Source organism: Populus alba, chromosome 6, assembly GCF_005239225.2.
Source record: "Populus alba chromosome 6, ASM523922v2, whole genome shotgun sequence".
NCBI lineage: Eukaryota > Viridiplantae > Streptophyta > Magnoliopsida > Malpighiales > Salicaceae > Populus > Populus alba.
Window position 1 is genome coordinate 621,734 of NC_133289.1, and position 13,376 is coordinate 635,109.

The following is a 13,376-nucleotide window of genomic DNA, read 5'->3' on the forward strand; positions in this document are numbered from 1 at the left end:
TAGTTTTAGTCCTAAAACTTTTTTAAAAAAAAAAAATTGCCCCTAAGATTATTTTTCCTAATTTATCCCCTAACTAAATCTTCTAGCTCCACCCCTAGTTATTATTATTTTTTAATTATATTATTAAATTAACCAAACTTGCATTACCTTACTTTTATAAAGCACTAGTGTCGCCTGAGATTTTTCCATTTTATGTTGAGAAAAAATTTAACCCGGTAAAGAAATGAGCTACCAGTTTAGTGCTGATCTGAACACCATTGGTTTCTATAGCATTAGATGTGAAGTGTCGTGTCAACAAAATGCCATTTATTAAATATGTTAATAGTAACTTAGTATGTGTTTGGTAATTCCATATCTTTTCTCTTCTTCTTTTTATGTTTTTTTTTATATATGTTTTGAGTATCATAATATCAAAATCATTCAAAAAATAACAATTTAATATATATTTTTAATTCAAATACAGTATAAACGCAATACCAAACACTTTACTCGAACTTTTGTAATGTATTATGTTAGGGGTTAATATTAAGCATAGAATCAATGGTTACTATTTCCCAAGAACGGACAGTGCCTATGATTCTGGAATCTCAAGTGAAAGAATATTACATAGGACGAAAAGCAAGAAAACAAACATTTGTTATCTTTGAGTAGAAAGCAAGCAATATAAAAGTGAGTTAAACTCCATTTCTTTAATTTTTCTCTCTTGCCAAGCAAGCATATATTCCTAGTTAAACAACCTTCTGATTACTCTTTCAATCACACATCTTTGAGTTTTGTGTTGTTGTTACTAAGATAGCTTCTAACGTAATTGTGGCAATGCAAGGGAATAATCTTTAGTTTCTCTATGTCGACAGGCCCACCTTGTGTCCACCTGCTTTTTTCCTACCCTCCTCGCTTTCCTCCACTTTGTAGTTAGTCCTCTCTTTATGGATAACTTATATATCCCCATGAGCTTGCAAGGGGGATGTCAGATAATTTTCTATCAGAAGTTTCACTTCTGGAGCTTTGAAGACAGCTACATTTCAAGCCAAGATTAGCAGACCTTATGGAGATTCTAGTGTTTTACGTTCTCGTCATAGCGCCTATCTTCTTCACTCTTAGTGGTAACTTGTTCATTCTTGTTTTTAGAGCTTTTTAGTCTCTGCTATGAATATACTTGGCATGTCTAGTTTGTGTCTATGCACCTGCATTTTCACATCCCCTTCATGCCTCTAATCTGTTTTGTTGCAGATGCAAGACTTCCAATGCAAATGTTGGAGAAACCTGAGGTGTCAAATCAAGTGAAGATTGATCAGCTATCAGAGCCGGGAGCTGATTTAGAATATGGCGCTAGTTCTCCGTTGTCCCTCCCACCATTAGAATCATTTGCACCACTTTCTTTACCTGATAGTGCTCCTCCCTATTGTATAAACCCACCATTTGGTCCACCATCACCTTCTACAACTTTGCCATCTCCAATAGGCCACACACCGGCAGCCTCTCCACCGCCCTTTGCACCAATCTTACCTCTCCAAAACCCACCTCCAAGCCCATCTTATAACTTCGCTTGCCCGCCCACTCACACACCGACTCCGAAATCCCCTCATTATGAGCCTAGCCCACCAAAACGTGTTCCAAGCCCATCGGGCTATCAACCACCGATGGTTTACCCGCCACCCGCCGTGCCGTCACCGCCACATAGGAACCCACAATATGCTGTTTGGTGTGTGGCAAAACCAACAGTGCCAGATTCAATAATCCAAGAGGCCTTGGACTATGCTTGCGGGTCGGGTGCCGAATGCAAACAAATTCAGCCCAATGGGCATTGCTTTCAGCCCAATACACTGGTTGCTCATGCTTCATATGCTTTCAACAGTTACTGGCAGAAAACAAAGGTTCGCGGGGGCACTTGTGATTTTGGTGGGAGTGCCATGCTTGTCACAATTGATCCAAGTAAGTATGATTACAATTTCAAGGAGGAGAAGAAATGCTAATAATAATTTCCCTTTTTACCTAACAATGTTGATAATTACTAATTAATCTCTTCATGATTGCTGCAGGTTATGATGACTGCAACTTTACCAATAATTGAGCACCAAGGATACAGACACTCTCATAGACCAGCCAGTTCACTGAGCTCAGTGCACTGTGGTGTCGGGAATTTAGTTGAAGACAATACTTTTTGTTAGAAAATTAATATTCTTGTTGAATTTATAGGGTTTTAGCCAATGAGTTAAAACGCATTGCTGTGATATTTTCTTCTTGTTTCACATTTTGTATATGAAACTTATATATCTTTTGCATCTATGCATTCAGATTTATGGACAGCATTTTCATTTGCCTCAGGAAAAACAACGTTGGACTTAATAACTTGGGGCTACAGTAAACCATCCATGATTTTTAAGATTATACCTAAAATCATCCAAGCATCCTTTGACTTCTTACATTTATCGACCAAACGGCACATAAGAGTAAATATAATTCTCACTTCATCAATCTAATTTAACTCTACAGGTTTGGTTAGGTAGCTAATGAGTCTGTTCCCTCTAATGATCATATACAATTCACACAATAACATTTTTTTTTTTTTTTTGGTGCTATAATGGAGTCGTAACTCTACCCACCACTTTGTGCTCAGTAATAATTTGAATATAACCAAAATAAAAGGAATATTCACTACAAACTATCACTTTCCTGAACATCCAAAGAGGTGGAGAGATTACAGTGCTGAGAAACACTTTCCTGAACATCCAAAGCTATCACCACCACTTTGGCAGCTCAATGAAGTAAGCTTTAGTCATCCAGACCGATCGGATTTCAAGTTGTCCAGCGTTGGTGTGGGTATTGTTAGACCCAACGGGGCTGGAAAATCTACTCGGCTCAATCTTCTTGAAGGTGATTTGCTACCAACTGAGGTTGAAAGTGCGGCAGAGTCAGAAGTTGACGATTGGAAGGTGTTAGAGTGAATGAATTTAAATAAAGATGTGTCGTTAAAAGGATGTGTTTGTTTGTTTTGAAGAAGTAATATCAGGATTGTCTATAAAGACAATTCTGACAACGTTTTATAGATCAAGAACAATTCTCGTCTTTCTAGAACTCATGTTCTTACGTTTTCTCTTGCCAAAATCTTACTCTTCTTTCTAAGGAGAGTAACTAAGAGTCTTGTTGGTTCGAACAATAAAATATTTCAAGATCATAAGAATGATTCTTGTTTCAATTTAAAATTTAAAAGTTAATATTCTGTTAACAAACTTTTTTTATATGTTGATTTATATGTCTTTTTATGCTTTGTACCAAATTATTAGAGGAGGAACAGTAAAAGGTACTCGCAACACTTTGTGGATCTTCTCATGAAACACCAATTCAGTGCCTTCTCCATCTCCATCCTGACCAAGAAGGCCTCAGCAAAGTGGAGGCTGTTCGAGAGAAGCTTGGTAAATTTGGACTTGAGCAAAATCATCTTACACCTAGAGCAAACTTATCAGGGCGGCAGAAAGCCAGGATTGTTCTCACATCAATATACATACCGAGGCTTCACGTTCTGTTACTGGATGAACCGACCAATCATCTGGATATGCAGAGTATTGACGCATTGTCCGATGCACTGGATGAATTCACCGGTGGAGTTGTCCTGGTCAGTCATGACTCTAGGTTGATACCGCGTGTCTGTCATGGTGAAGAGAAGAGTGAAACTGGGGTGGTGGAAGATGGAACTCTGGATACTTTCCCTGGAACATTAGAAGAGCACAAAGAGGAGCTTCGAAACTAGATTAAGGCTGAGGTTGATGACTGAGGCTATTGTTGTGAAACTTTGTTCTCCGCATCATTTGCTTCATAAGAATTTGTTTGCAGTTGTTGCATTTGTATTTGACCAAAACAAATGGCACATGCTACTTTCCTTGCAACATTCAAAGACAAGAGGATCTCGTTCTCTTGGTGTTTGGTGGAAGATGGAAGAACATTTTATTTTGTTTCTTTGTTTTTATTTATATAATACATGATCATTTTGAATAACATAGAATTTATCTAATAAAAGCACATGAATTCTTACCATTTCAGCTATGACATCGAGCTACATTTTGTTTTTTACTTAAAGCTGCCTGAGCCTGAGCTTGATGATCAGCAACTTGTCAGTTATATAAGGAATGTCCTCGAATTTTGCTGCTATCAGGCTTTATTTAATCGGAAAAGTCTCTTCTTTTTTGGCTCCGATTTTGTGTAACCTCAATTATTTGAAACAATCTATCTTTACATCGTATTATCATAACCTGTCCTGATTATTTGAGTGACTAGGATTTCTGTCATTTCATGTATGAAAGGATGCTTGCTTGTGAGTCACCAAGTGCTGCTGCTGCTGCTCATATTCACCACAAAATGTTTGAGACACCCCTACTCTACATTTTTTACCAACATTTATTTCAATGATTGTGAATGCTGTCTGAATTTCTATTGATCAACTGTAGAAAACTGCTTCTTCCAGTAATTGAAAAGAAGAGGGTGACAATGGCTGGTCCCTTTTTCAGAGAATTACAACATTCATCGGCTGTTCAGGGAAAATTGATTTTTGAGTTAGAATTTGTTGGAGACTGTTTATGCATGTTATCAGCTAACCAGGGAAGATTGACTTGATTTTCTTAACAATTCATGGGCTTATATCGACCGATGAGAACAGAAAAGGTTATATTTTAACAATTTGAAATTCGAAGCTAGAGGTGTTAGAAAAGTTACTAGAGAGATAACTAACTTGTGGCAACCAAGCATTTATAGTGATATTTGTTTTTGATCTTTTGAATTCGGCTTTTCCTAACAGTTCCTAGCACTGTGAAGCAGAATTCACCAAGTGTTTACAATTCATGGGCTTATATTGACTTCCTGTTTCTCCTTCCTTTCTTTTGCTCAGATGAGAGCCTTTATGATACCTCTGACGTGCTCCTCGCCTGAAATAATAAGTATGGACCGGAATTATGAAACTAGTGTAGTCCTGATAAGGTGTGTTCTTCCTTGCTTGCTTCAGGTTCAATCAGGCTTGGATTGAAATTGTGTTCCCTTCAATGGTGCAATCTTGATCAATTACATTTGTCATCAGTCTGGTTAGCCAAATGTCTATTTTAAGCTACTAACATCTGATCATATGTATAGCTTCTCAAATTATGTAAACTTAACTGGAATCCTTACACTAAATGACTTCCTGATATCAAATTGCATCCAACTCAAGTCGTCCAGGCATCGGTGACAAATAAGAGTTTGCAAAAGCCTGAGAATCCCAAGCAGAAACTCTCAGTATTATTGCAGTGTGAATAAGGCTGTTTTCAGATTGTTCAATGGTGACAGCAAGTTAAACGAGTCAAAACTTGGAAAACAAAAACAAAAACAAAAACAGAGGCCTGTTATCAGCAGAAGCATTGCCAGCAATGATGTCGGAAGGCAAAGACAACATCTGATATTAACTGAGAGTTCCTTTCTAGAGAGGGCATAGCCCTTAAAGATATTTTTTTTAACACTTGGTCCTATAGTATCAATTATTGACAAAAACACCCTGATTTCTACTGAGAAATTGGATCTTGATTTAACGTGTACTGGCATATTTTTCCACTAAATAATAATTTTTTTAATATAAAAAATATTAAAAATATAAAAAATATTTTAAGTATTTTAAGTTTGGCGAGTATACCTTAACCTAATATATATCTGTAATTTTTAAAATAAAAAAATAATAATACGTTCATGATCCTCTAAATATCTATAATATGATCCATAATATAAAAACTTTATATACACAATATCAATATAGTATTTTTCCTATAGATTACAACTTGATATTGATGTAGTTTTTACTGTTGCTATTTTAAAAAGAAGGTTGGAAAAAGAGTAGTGGTGAGTAGGGTGGCCCTAGCCCACTAAAGTTAAATTTGTATCCACAACCATCATATAATTAAATTTCTAAATGACAAATAGTGGTCCATCAAAACCACGACCAGACACTCTAGCCCCTCTTTCCACAAAGTCTAGCTAGATAGCCTCGAACCACTAGAGTGTGCACACAGTGCCTGATCAGGTCATGCCACATGCTCTTGATAATTGCTAGAGAAACTTGTGGTGTGAAACAGTAATGCTGAGATCCACCTACAAAATATCAATTAACAAAACAAAGAAGATATATAAGCTTGGCATATCGTCAAGGCAATCTTTGTGGTCATCATGTAACAGATATACATGTATTACATGATGACCCACATTAATTGCAATAAAACATTAGAGTAAGTTGCAAGAGAATGGCATGCCGTGCAGAGGGAAAATGTTACACTTGTACTGTTCTGAAAAGCTTTTGTTCTATTGTAAGGAATTAGGACAAAATGTGTGTACTATCAGATTCATTTTTTCTTAATATTAATCGAGCTTTATATATAAACACTAGAGATGTGATTCCATAAAAAATACCAATAACTAGCCGTACCCTTTTAAGCATTACTCAGTATTCACTAGCTAATCCTGTGATTGAATAAAAAAATAAAAAATTACCTTCCCCTTTTACATTCTTTTGAAATCATTAAAAAAAAGATGAATTGCAGGGACACGATAATTAATTTCTGCAGTCGACGACTTCATCTCACATATATATGGACAAACCAGAGTTCTGGCAAGAGAGAGCGCGACCTTGGTGCATGAATTATTAATTGTTTAAATATTGTGATGACTGTCGGCATGCAGTAGGGTAGCAAAATGCCATGGTTAACTAAGTTAACAACATTCAAATCACCACCTTGGCAACAAAAACTAGAGCCCACAATTGTTTACTGATCTTAGAATCAAAACAGCAATCTGGCAACACCACATGGCAATGCAAAAGGAACTCATGACTTTCATGGCTTCCTGAATGGCCTTTAACCAACAAGACAAAGCACTGCCATGGAGTTTGAGATAATCTCCATATCCACTTAATTAGATGTGTATGAGATAACATCCGTAAGTCTTGCCAGCTAGTTGTTGCATGGAGTCTAGCTTGAATTCCATGCACAAGCTGTCATGGTGGGGTATTACTTTGCTGTTAGGTTCTCGTCTTCTAGAGCTCTGGGGGGCCATCATATATATATTGACAAATGAACGAAGACAAGAAAAATCTTACTATATGTTGATAAATGAATGAAGACAAGAAAAATCTTACTATATGAGTACAGGAGGATATTGTAAAACTTGAAATGTGACATTAATTTGTATTGGGATTTAGTGGGGAAAAATGAAAATGAAAGGAACATATAGAGAACGTTCACATGGATCTTAACGTCTTTGATTAGACTGAATTCAGAGAGCAATCACTGTACCATCACTAGTCAGTGTCACTTTTGGTGATAGAGCTCTCATTTACATGAAAGACTGGTTGAATATATATTTTTTGGAATGACTAAAGAAGAATATGAACACCAATATGATAAAGTAATCATCCTACAATAATTATTTCAATTTCAAAATTTAAAATAATAAATAAGTTTTTATATATATTCTTGAATGAAGTTTTTTAATTTTAATTTAAAAAAAAATCAAAATAACATATGTTTAATTTTATTAATTAAAATGAAAAATATAAGATTGAACTATTAATTATTTGATTATAAAAGCTTTTATATTATATAAAAAAAGTTATATCAACTAAAATATTAAGTTATTGAATAAAATTTCAAAATATAATACATACTATTTTCGGGCAGTCACATAGAATGTGTCTTTCTTGACATGTATACCATGTCCTGTCAAGGTGTGAAGCAAGAAATTTCCCAATCGTTTAACCTCGTCGGCCATTAGTAATTAGGCTTAACAGGTAGTTTTGCTAAGCTTGCTTTATAACTAATATGAGATTACCCTGTTTAATCTGAGGACTCCTAGGTTATATCAGTCTGGTCTGATCGATGATTTTAGTCATTCATCTAATCTAGGTTGATATAATGAAGCATGTACGTAAGGTTTAAATCAAGCTACGTTAACCAATAGAAACAGAGAGAGAGAAGGAAAGTAATTGTTGAAAAACATTATTTACTGAAATTGATTCAAATTTTTTTTAAAATAATTTTTAAATTTTATTTTTTAATATTAAATTAATTAGAAATTAAACTTTATAATTTTTCTTGATTTTTTTTTTTATCCTCGTTTCATGACTTGGGTTATGAGTTTGGTCGGTTAACCCTAGTTGACTCAATTTATTTTTTTCTATTTTTTTTAAATTGATTTTTTTTTTTTTTGCTATTTCATCTTCCAACACTAAATTGATTAATAATTGAGTTTCATATTTTATTTTAATTTTCTTCTTATTGGATTATCCATGTCTCATGACTAAAGTCATGAATTTGACATATTGACTTGAGTTATTTTTATGGATCTTGTTTTTAATTATTATTTTTTTTAATTTCATCATTCAACATTGAGTTTCTTTTTTAAATTGAGCTTCATAAATTTTTTTTTCTATGGTGATATCATGGTCTTATGACTCGATATGTTGAATGAAAATTTAACTTGGGATGACTTGAATGGAGCCAATATGTTGTCATTTTAATTTTTTTTTATATAAAAATATTATCTTAAATATTTATTTTGAGTCAAACTATGTTTTCATCGGTCATCCAAGTTACCTTTAGACCTGCTAAAGAGATTGAGTCACGTCATATCAATCCTCACATGGTTTAAATTTGTTTCTACTAAAAAAAAAATCAGCAACATCTAGATATTTTTATTATATTAAAAAAAATTAATCTGACTTGTAACTATGTTTTCATCGATCATCCAAGTTACCTTTATACCCGCTAAAGAGATTGAGTCATGTCATACCAATCATTACATAGATTAAATTTGTTTCTACTAAAAATACATTAGCAACACCTAGACATTTGTTTATGTTAAAAAAATTAATCTGACCTGCAACGTAGTGTGTGCTAATGATATAGTAACTTAATATTTTGAATAAACAATTATTTTGAGACAATTAAAAATAAAAAACAAAAGAATCTTTATGAAATAAAAAAGAATAATAATAATAATAATTTTAAATGGATCCTGTATAAAATTATTTACCTCATTAAATCACTTGTGTCATCCTAAATAATTGTGAGTAGGCTTACCTAATAAAATATCTTTACAAATAAGGGTACTAGACAATTTTAATTTACAAACCAATAATTATAATTTCATTAATATTAATAAAAAAAAAACTAAAAGAGTGGGGGGGGGGATTTATCGTGCCATTCTTCTCAAAACACTATTCATTAGAATAGTGTTTTTTTTTCTTCTAACTTGAATCATTTTTTATGTTTTTTTTTTAATTATTATTTTTTTTTCAATTTCATTATTCAAAACTAGGTTGAATGATAATTGGGCTTCATAATTTGTTTTAATTTACTTTCTATTGGATTATCTTGATCTCATGATCCAGGTCATGGGTTTAGTAAGTTGACTCGAATTATTTTTGTAGGTCCTTTTTTTTAATTTATTTTTAAAAATTTCATCATTCAATATTAGGTTTATTGAAAATTGAGCTTCATAATTTAATTTGATTTTATTTATATTGGATTATCATATTCTCATCACTCAATATGCCTTGGGTTGACCCAATTAATCAAATATATTGTCGTCTCAATGTTCATATAAATAAATATCATTCTTAAATATTTATGTTGAGTCAAACTATGTTTTCATTGGTCATCTAGGTTGCATTTGGAATCACAAAAGAGACCAAGTCATGTCATATTTATCCTCATATGATTTAAAGCAAATTTCTACTATAAAAAAAATTAGTAACATCTAGACCTTTTTTTACGTTAAAAAATAATTTGATTTGATCCGTAACATAGCGCATGTTAATAATCTAGTGAAAACTAGTTAACTAAACTTGATAAAATTTGAAATGTTTTTTATTTGTTGGACAATAGAATTTGACATTGACTTGAATTTTTTTTAGAAGAAGAAGTTATCATTGGTAGGGTTTTGAATTTGATACTCTCACCTAAACAAATTATACAAACACCACCCTACCGTTTCTTTTTTTATAATTCTAATGTTAGAAAACATATTCATATAATAATGCTATTGATCAAATGGTTCGATCAATGTTCCACTACTTAAACTAGTAACACAATAATTTAATTGTTTGATTGGATCACACTATTCAAATCAATTTTAAAATTTTTTTTAAAAGTTCCTTCTCAATCAAATAAAAAAAAATCAATCTCATTATTACTTAAATGAAATACAGCCCAAAAAAAACCAAATAAATTGTGAGTATATCTTGCATACAACCAAAAGTTCCTTCTCTTCAATTAGAGGGTTAAATTGAGTTTAAAAATAGCTTTAATAAAAGGAAAAAAAAAATCAAAAGAATAAGGGTCAAACTGAAAAAAAAAAAACAAAAAAAAACAAAAACTTTAATTGAAGGATGAAATTGAAATTCAAAAATAACTTCTACAAAAGTGCCAAGGAAAAATAAATAAAAAAAGGATCGTAATAAAAAAAAATATGAGAAATTGCAATTGAAAGACTAAAAATTCTATAAATGGAATGAGAATTGAATAATAAATTAAAAGAATGGAGACTGAAATTGAAAAAAAAAACCATATGAGAAATTGTAATTGAAGGACTAAATTGAAAAGAAAAAAAATTCTATAAATTGAAAAAGAATGAAATAATAAATTAAGAGAATAATGACTTAAATTAAAAAGTAAGAAAAGAGAGAGAGAGAGAGAGAACAATGTTGTACATTACCTATCATGAGAGAGAAAATAAAGGTAGGGAAATCAAACAATCATCACTGACAATCCAACCATTGTAAGTTACCACACGCCACTTCACATGGAAAAGGACATGGTGGTGCACTAGAAAGATGGCGAAAGGCTAATTTCAACTATAGTATGGCTTCACACACGCTATTTAAATGGCGTAGAAGCAATTCACTCACTGATGCGTCTTGAACATGCACTAGCAGCTTTTTTAATTAAATTTTTTTTTAAATAATATAAAAATACCAAAAATTTCCCCCGTGATCCTGGTAATTACTCAAAATACATGTGTGAAAGTACAAAAATATCTCTAAATACAAAGCTTATTTTTTATATTTTTCAATGTTAAAGATGTACTTTCATTGTATATGGATATTTGAAAACCCCAAAAAACCCTCATCCAGCAACCTAACAATTTTTTGACCCTTAGAGCAAATAAGTATTTTTATTGTTAAGAAACTTGTGAAAAGTCAAGAAAGCTCTTGGTTAATAATTCTAATTTTTATTGATTTTTTTGATAAAAAAGTATTTTTACTCTGCTGAAAAATTTTAAAAAACAAATCTTTAATGATCAATGGGCCAACGAAGAAGACCAAAATACTCTCACTCTCAAGGCTTAGTTTTTTTCTTCCATTCAAGGGCAATATAGTAATTTTGTTATAGACTCCCATGAGTTTTAGTGTTTTTGTTAAATATCCTAAAGGGACCATAGGAGGGAAATGAATAATATAAAAAAAGAAAAAAAGGATAAAAAGATGTAAGAAAAGAACGCCAAAGCATAACTATAATGGATTATACGTAACCTAATCTTTATAGCAATTATGCTAATGAAGCTATGTTTGTTGCTTGGAAATTCTAATGCAAGAGAAGCACATACCAAACCGACGACTTTCACTGTTGTAATTGTTGTAAGCATATGGCCGACACCATAGGATTCATTAGACAGTACTCTATGATCTACAAGTCTATCGTAGAGTACTGCCAAGAAAAATCCCAGAGAGTGGCTTCTCCTGCCTCTTATGTATTTCTTCGTATGAACATTTTTTCTCTCTCCAGGGAAATTGCATATTTCATTTGATAGGTGTCTACACTTATTATTTAAGTCTTGAAAGATATCAATAGTAAATTGTCCCTTGTAGTATAATATTCTAATACGAATAGATTTTATTTCTTTAAATCAATGTTATTAAATATAATATGGACTAATAGATTAATCCGGTAATTCATTAACTCGGGATTTGATAGAAATAATGTTTTAAATTAAATTAGAAGAAAGTTAATCTGATTAATTTATAACTTCATCAATTTTATTAGAATTTTATTTAATTTTAAAAAACTTAAAACGATATCTTTTTATTTAATTGAATGATGGTTTGCAGCAGCTATAGCCAAGAACGAGCACAACATATTTGATTCCATATATAGTCCTTAAAAGTTGAAGTGTACAAGACACCAATGCCAATATATTTGCCCCAAAATCCCATTTCACATGTGGCAATAAAACTAATTGAATAAGTCAATCAATGATGACAAAAGATACAATAAAATATTGGACTGAAAATAATGTGTGCATGAATTTCAGATCTACCACTAGATTGGTGGACGCATGATGTCGCAGGCAGAACTAAAAAAACATTTAACCAAAAAAAAAAGTTCAGAAGATTATTATATTCTTAAAGAATTGAAAGAAATTTGATAATTAGATTAAATATTTATTAATTTAATAATATAATAAAAAAAATGAAGCAATAACAACAACAAATAAATTTAAAGAAAATATTGCTATAAATAAAGTTGGGTTAACACTTGAAACTCATGATTCGGCACATGAGATCGGGATAACACTATGGAAAAATGATACCATAAAAAATCAATTAAAAAAACACTTGGAAAAAAAAGATATAAATTAACCTGGTTAAATCTTTTAAACTTGTGACCCAAAAAATTAACAAAATCTTGATCAATAAAATATTAAAGGATGAAAATAAAAAAAATCTAATAAAAAAGAATTAAAAACAAAACATATAGTAATAAAAAAAATAAAAATCAAATCTAACATAAAATAAAATGAACTACAATACCGAGGGATGTAATTGAAAAAATAATTCAATTAAAAAAATAATATAAAATATTGAAGGATGCAATTTAAAAAAATTTATCCAGTTAAGAGAATAATATAAAATATTGAGGAATGCAATTGAGAAGATAATTCAATTAAGAGAATAATTTAAAAATCAAAATAAAAAAATGAAGACCAAACCTAAAACCAGTAAAAAACTAAATGAGGATTCAATTGAAAGAAAATTTGGTTTGTATGGAAAATCTCAAATAAAACAAATAAAAATAATAGGAATTAAATCTAAAAGTAAAATAAATGGAAGGTTTTTTTTTTTTTTAAATATGCAAGGGTTAGTTCTGAAACTGAGTAAAGGAATGAGAAGAAGAAAAGAAAATAAATAAATGGTCATCGACTAAAAACCCAATATATTTTTATCACACCCGCCATATAAAAATAAAAGCAACGTTATGAGGATTAAAAACTGTCGTGGAAAGCTAAAGTTTAGCCACCAAACAACAATGTATGCGTCTTTTAAAAACCATGAAAGAACTCATACATGTTCCCGTATGATATCATGCTTAGCC

General features: G+C 31.6%; 2 protein-coding genes across 2 annotated transcripts; both read left to right on the top strand.

Moving 5' to 3' along the window:
- Window positions 1-955: 955 nt before the first annotated feature.
- On the top strand, window positions 956-2,282 carry LOC118058460 (uncharacterized). Its single transcript, XM_035071163.2, has 3 exons — window positions 956-1,103; window positions 1,231-1,932; window positions 2,040-2,282. The coding sequence occupies exons 1-3, from the start codon at window positions 1,046-1,048 to the stop codon at window positions 2,069-2,071; spliced, it is 792 nt and encodes a 263-aa protein (XP_034927054.1). The 5' UTR covers window positions 956-1,045; the 3' UTR covers window positions 2,072-2,282.
- A 299-nt stretch (window positions 2,283-2,581) lies between these two features.
- LOC118058489 (ABC transporter F family member 4-like) lies at window positions 2,582-3,748 on the top strand. The gene is made up of 3 exons (XM_035071190.1): window positions 2,582-2,589; window positions 2,690-2,933; window positions 3,347-3,748. The coding sequence occupies exons 1-3, from the start codon at window positions 2,582-2,584 to the stop codon at window positions 3,746-3,748; spliced, it is 654 nt and encodes a 217-aa protein (XP_034927081.1).
- Window positions 3,749-13,376: the final 9,628 nt, after the last annotated feature.

Excerpts from the sequence above, each read along its gene's own strand:
- LOC118058489 (XM_035071190.1), top strand. Across the intron at positions 2,934-3,346 it reads CAGAAGTTGACGATTGGAAG|TGCCTTCTCCATCTCCATCC; the intron begins GTGTTAGAGTGA and ends ACACCAATTCAG.
- LOC118058460 (XM_035071163.2), top strand. The coding sequence starts at position 1,046 with ATGGAGATTCTAGTGTTTTACGTTCTCGTCATAGCGCCTATCTTCTTC. Across the intron at positions 1,104-1,230 it reads TATCTTCTTCACTCTTAGTG|ATGCAAGACTTCCAATGCAA; the intron begins GTAACTTGTTCA and ends GTTTTGTTGCAG. Across the intron at positions 1,933-2,039 it reads GCTTGTCACAATTGATCCAA|GTTATGATGACTGCAACTTT; the intron begins GTAAGTATGATT and ends TGATTGCTGCAG.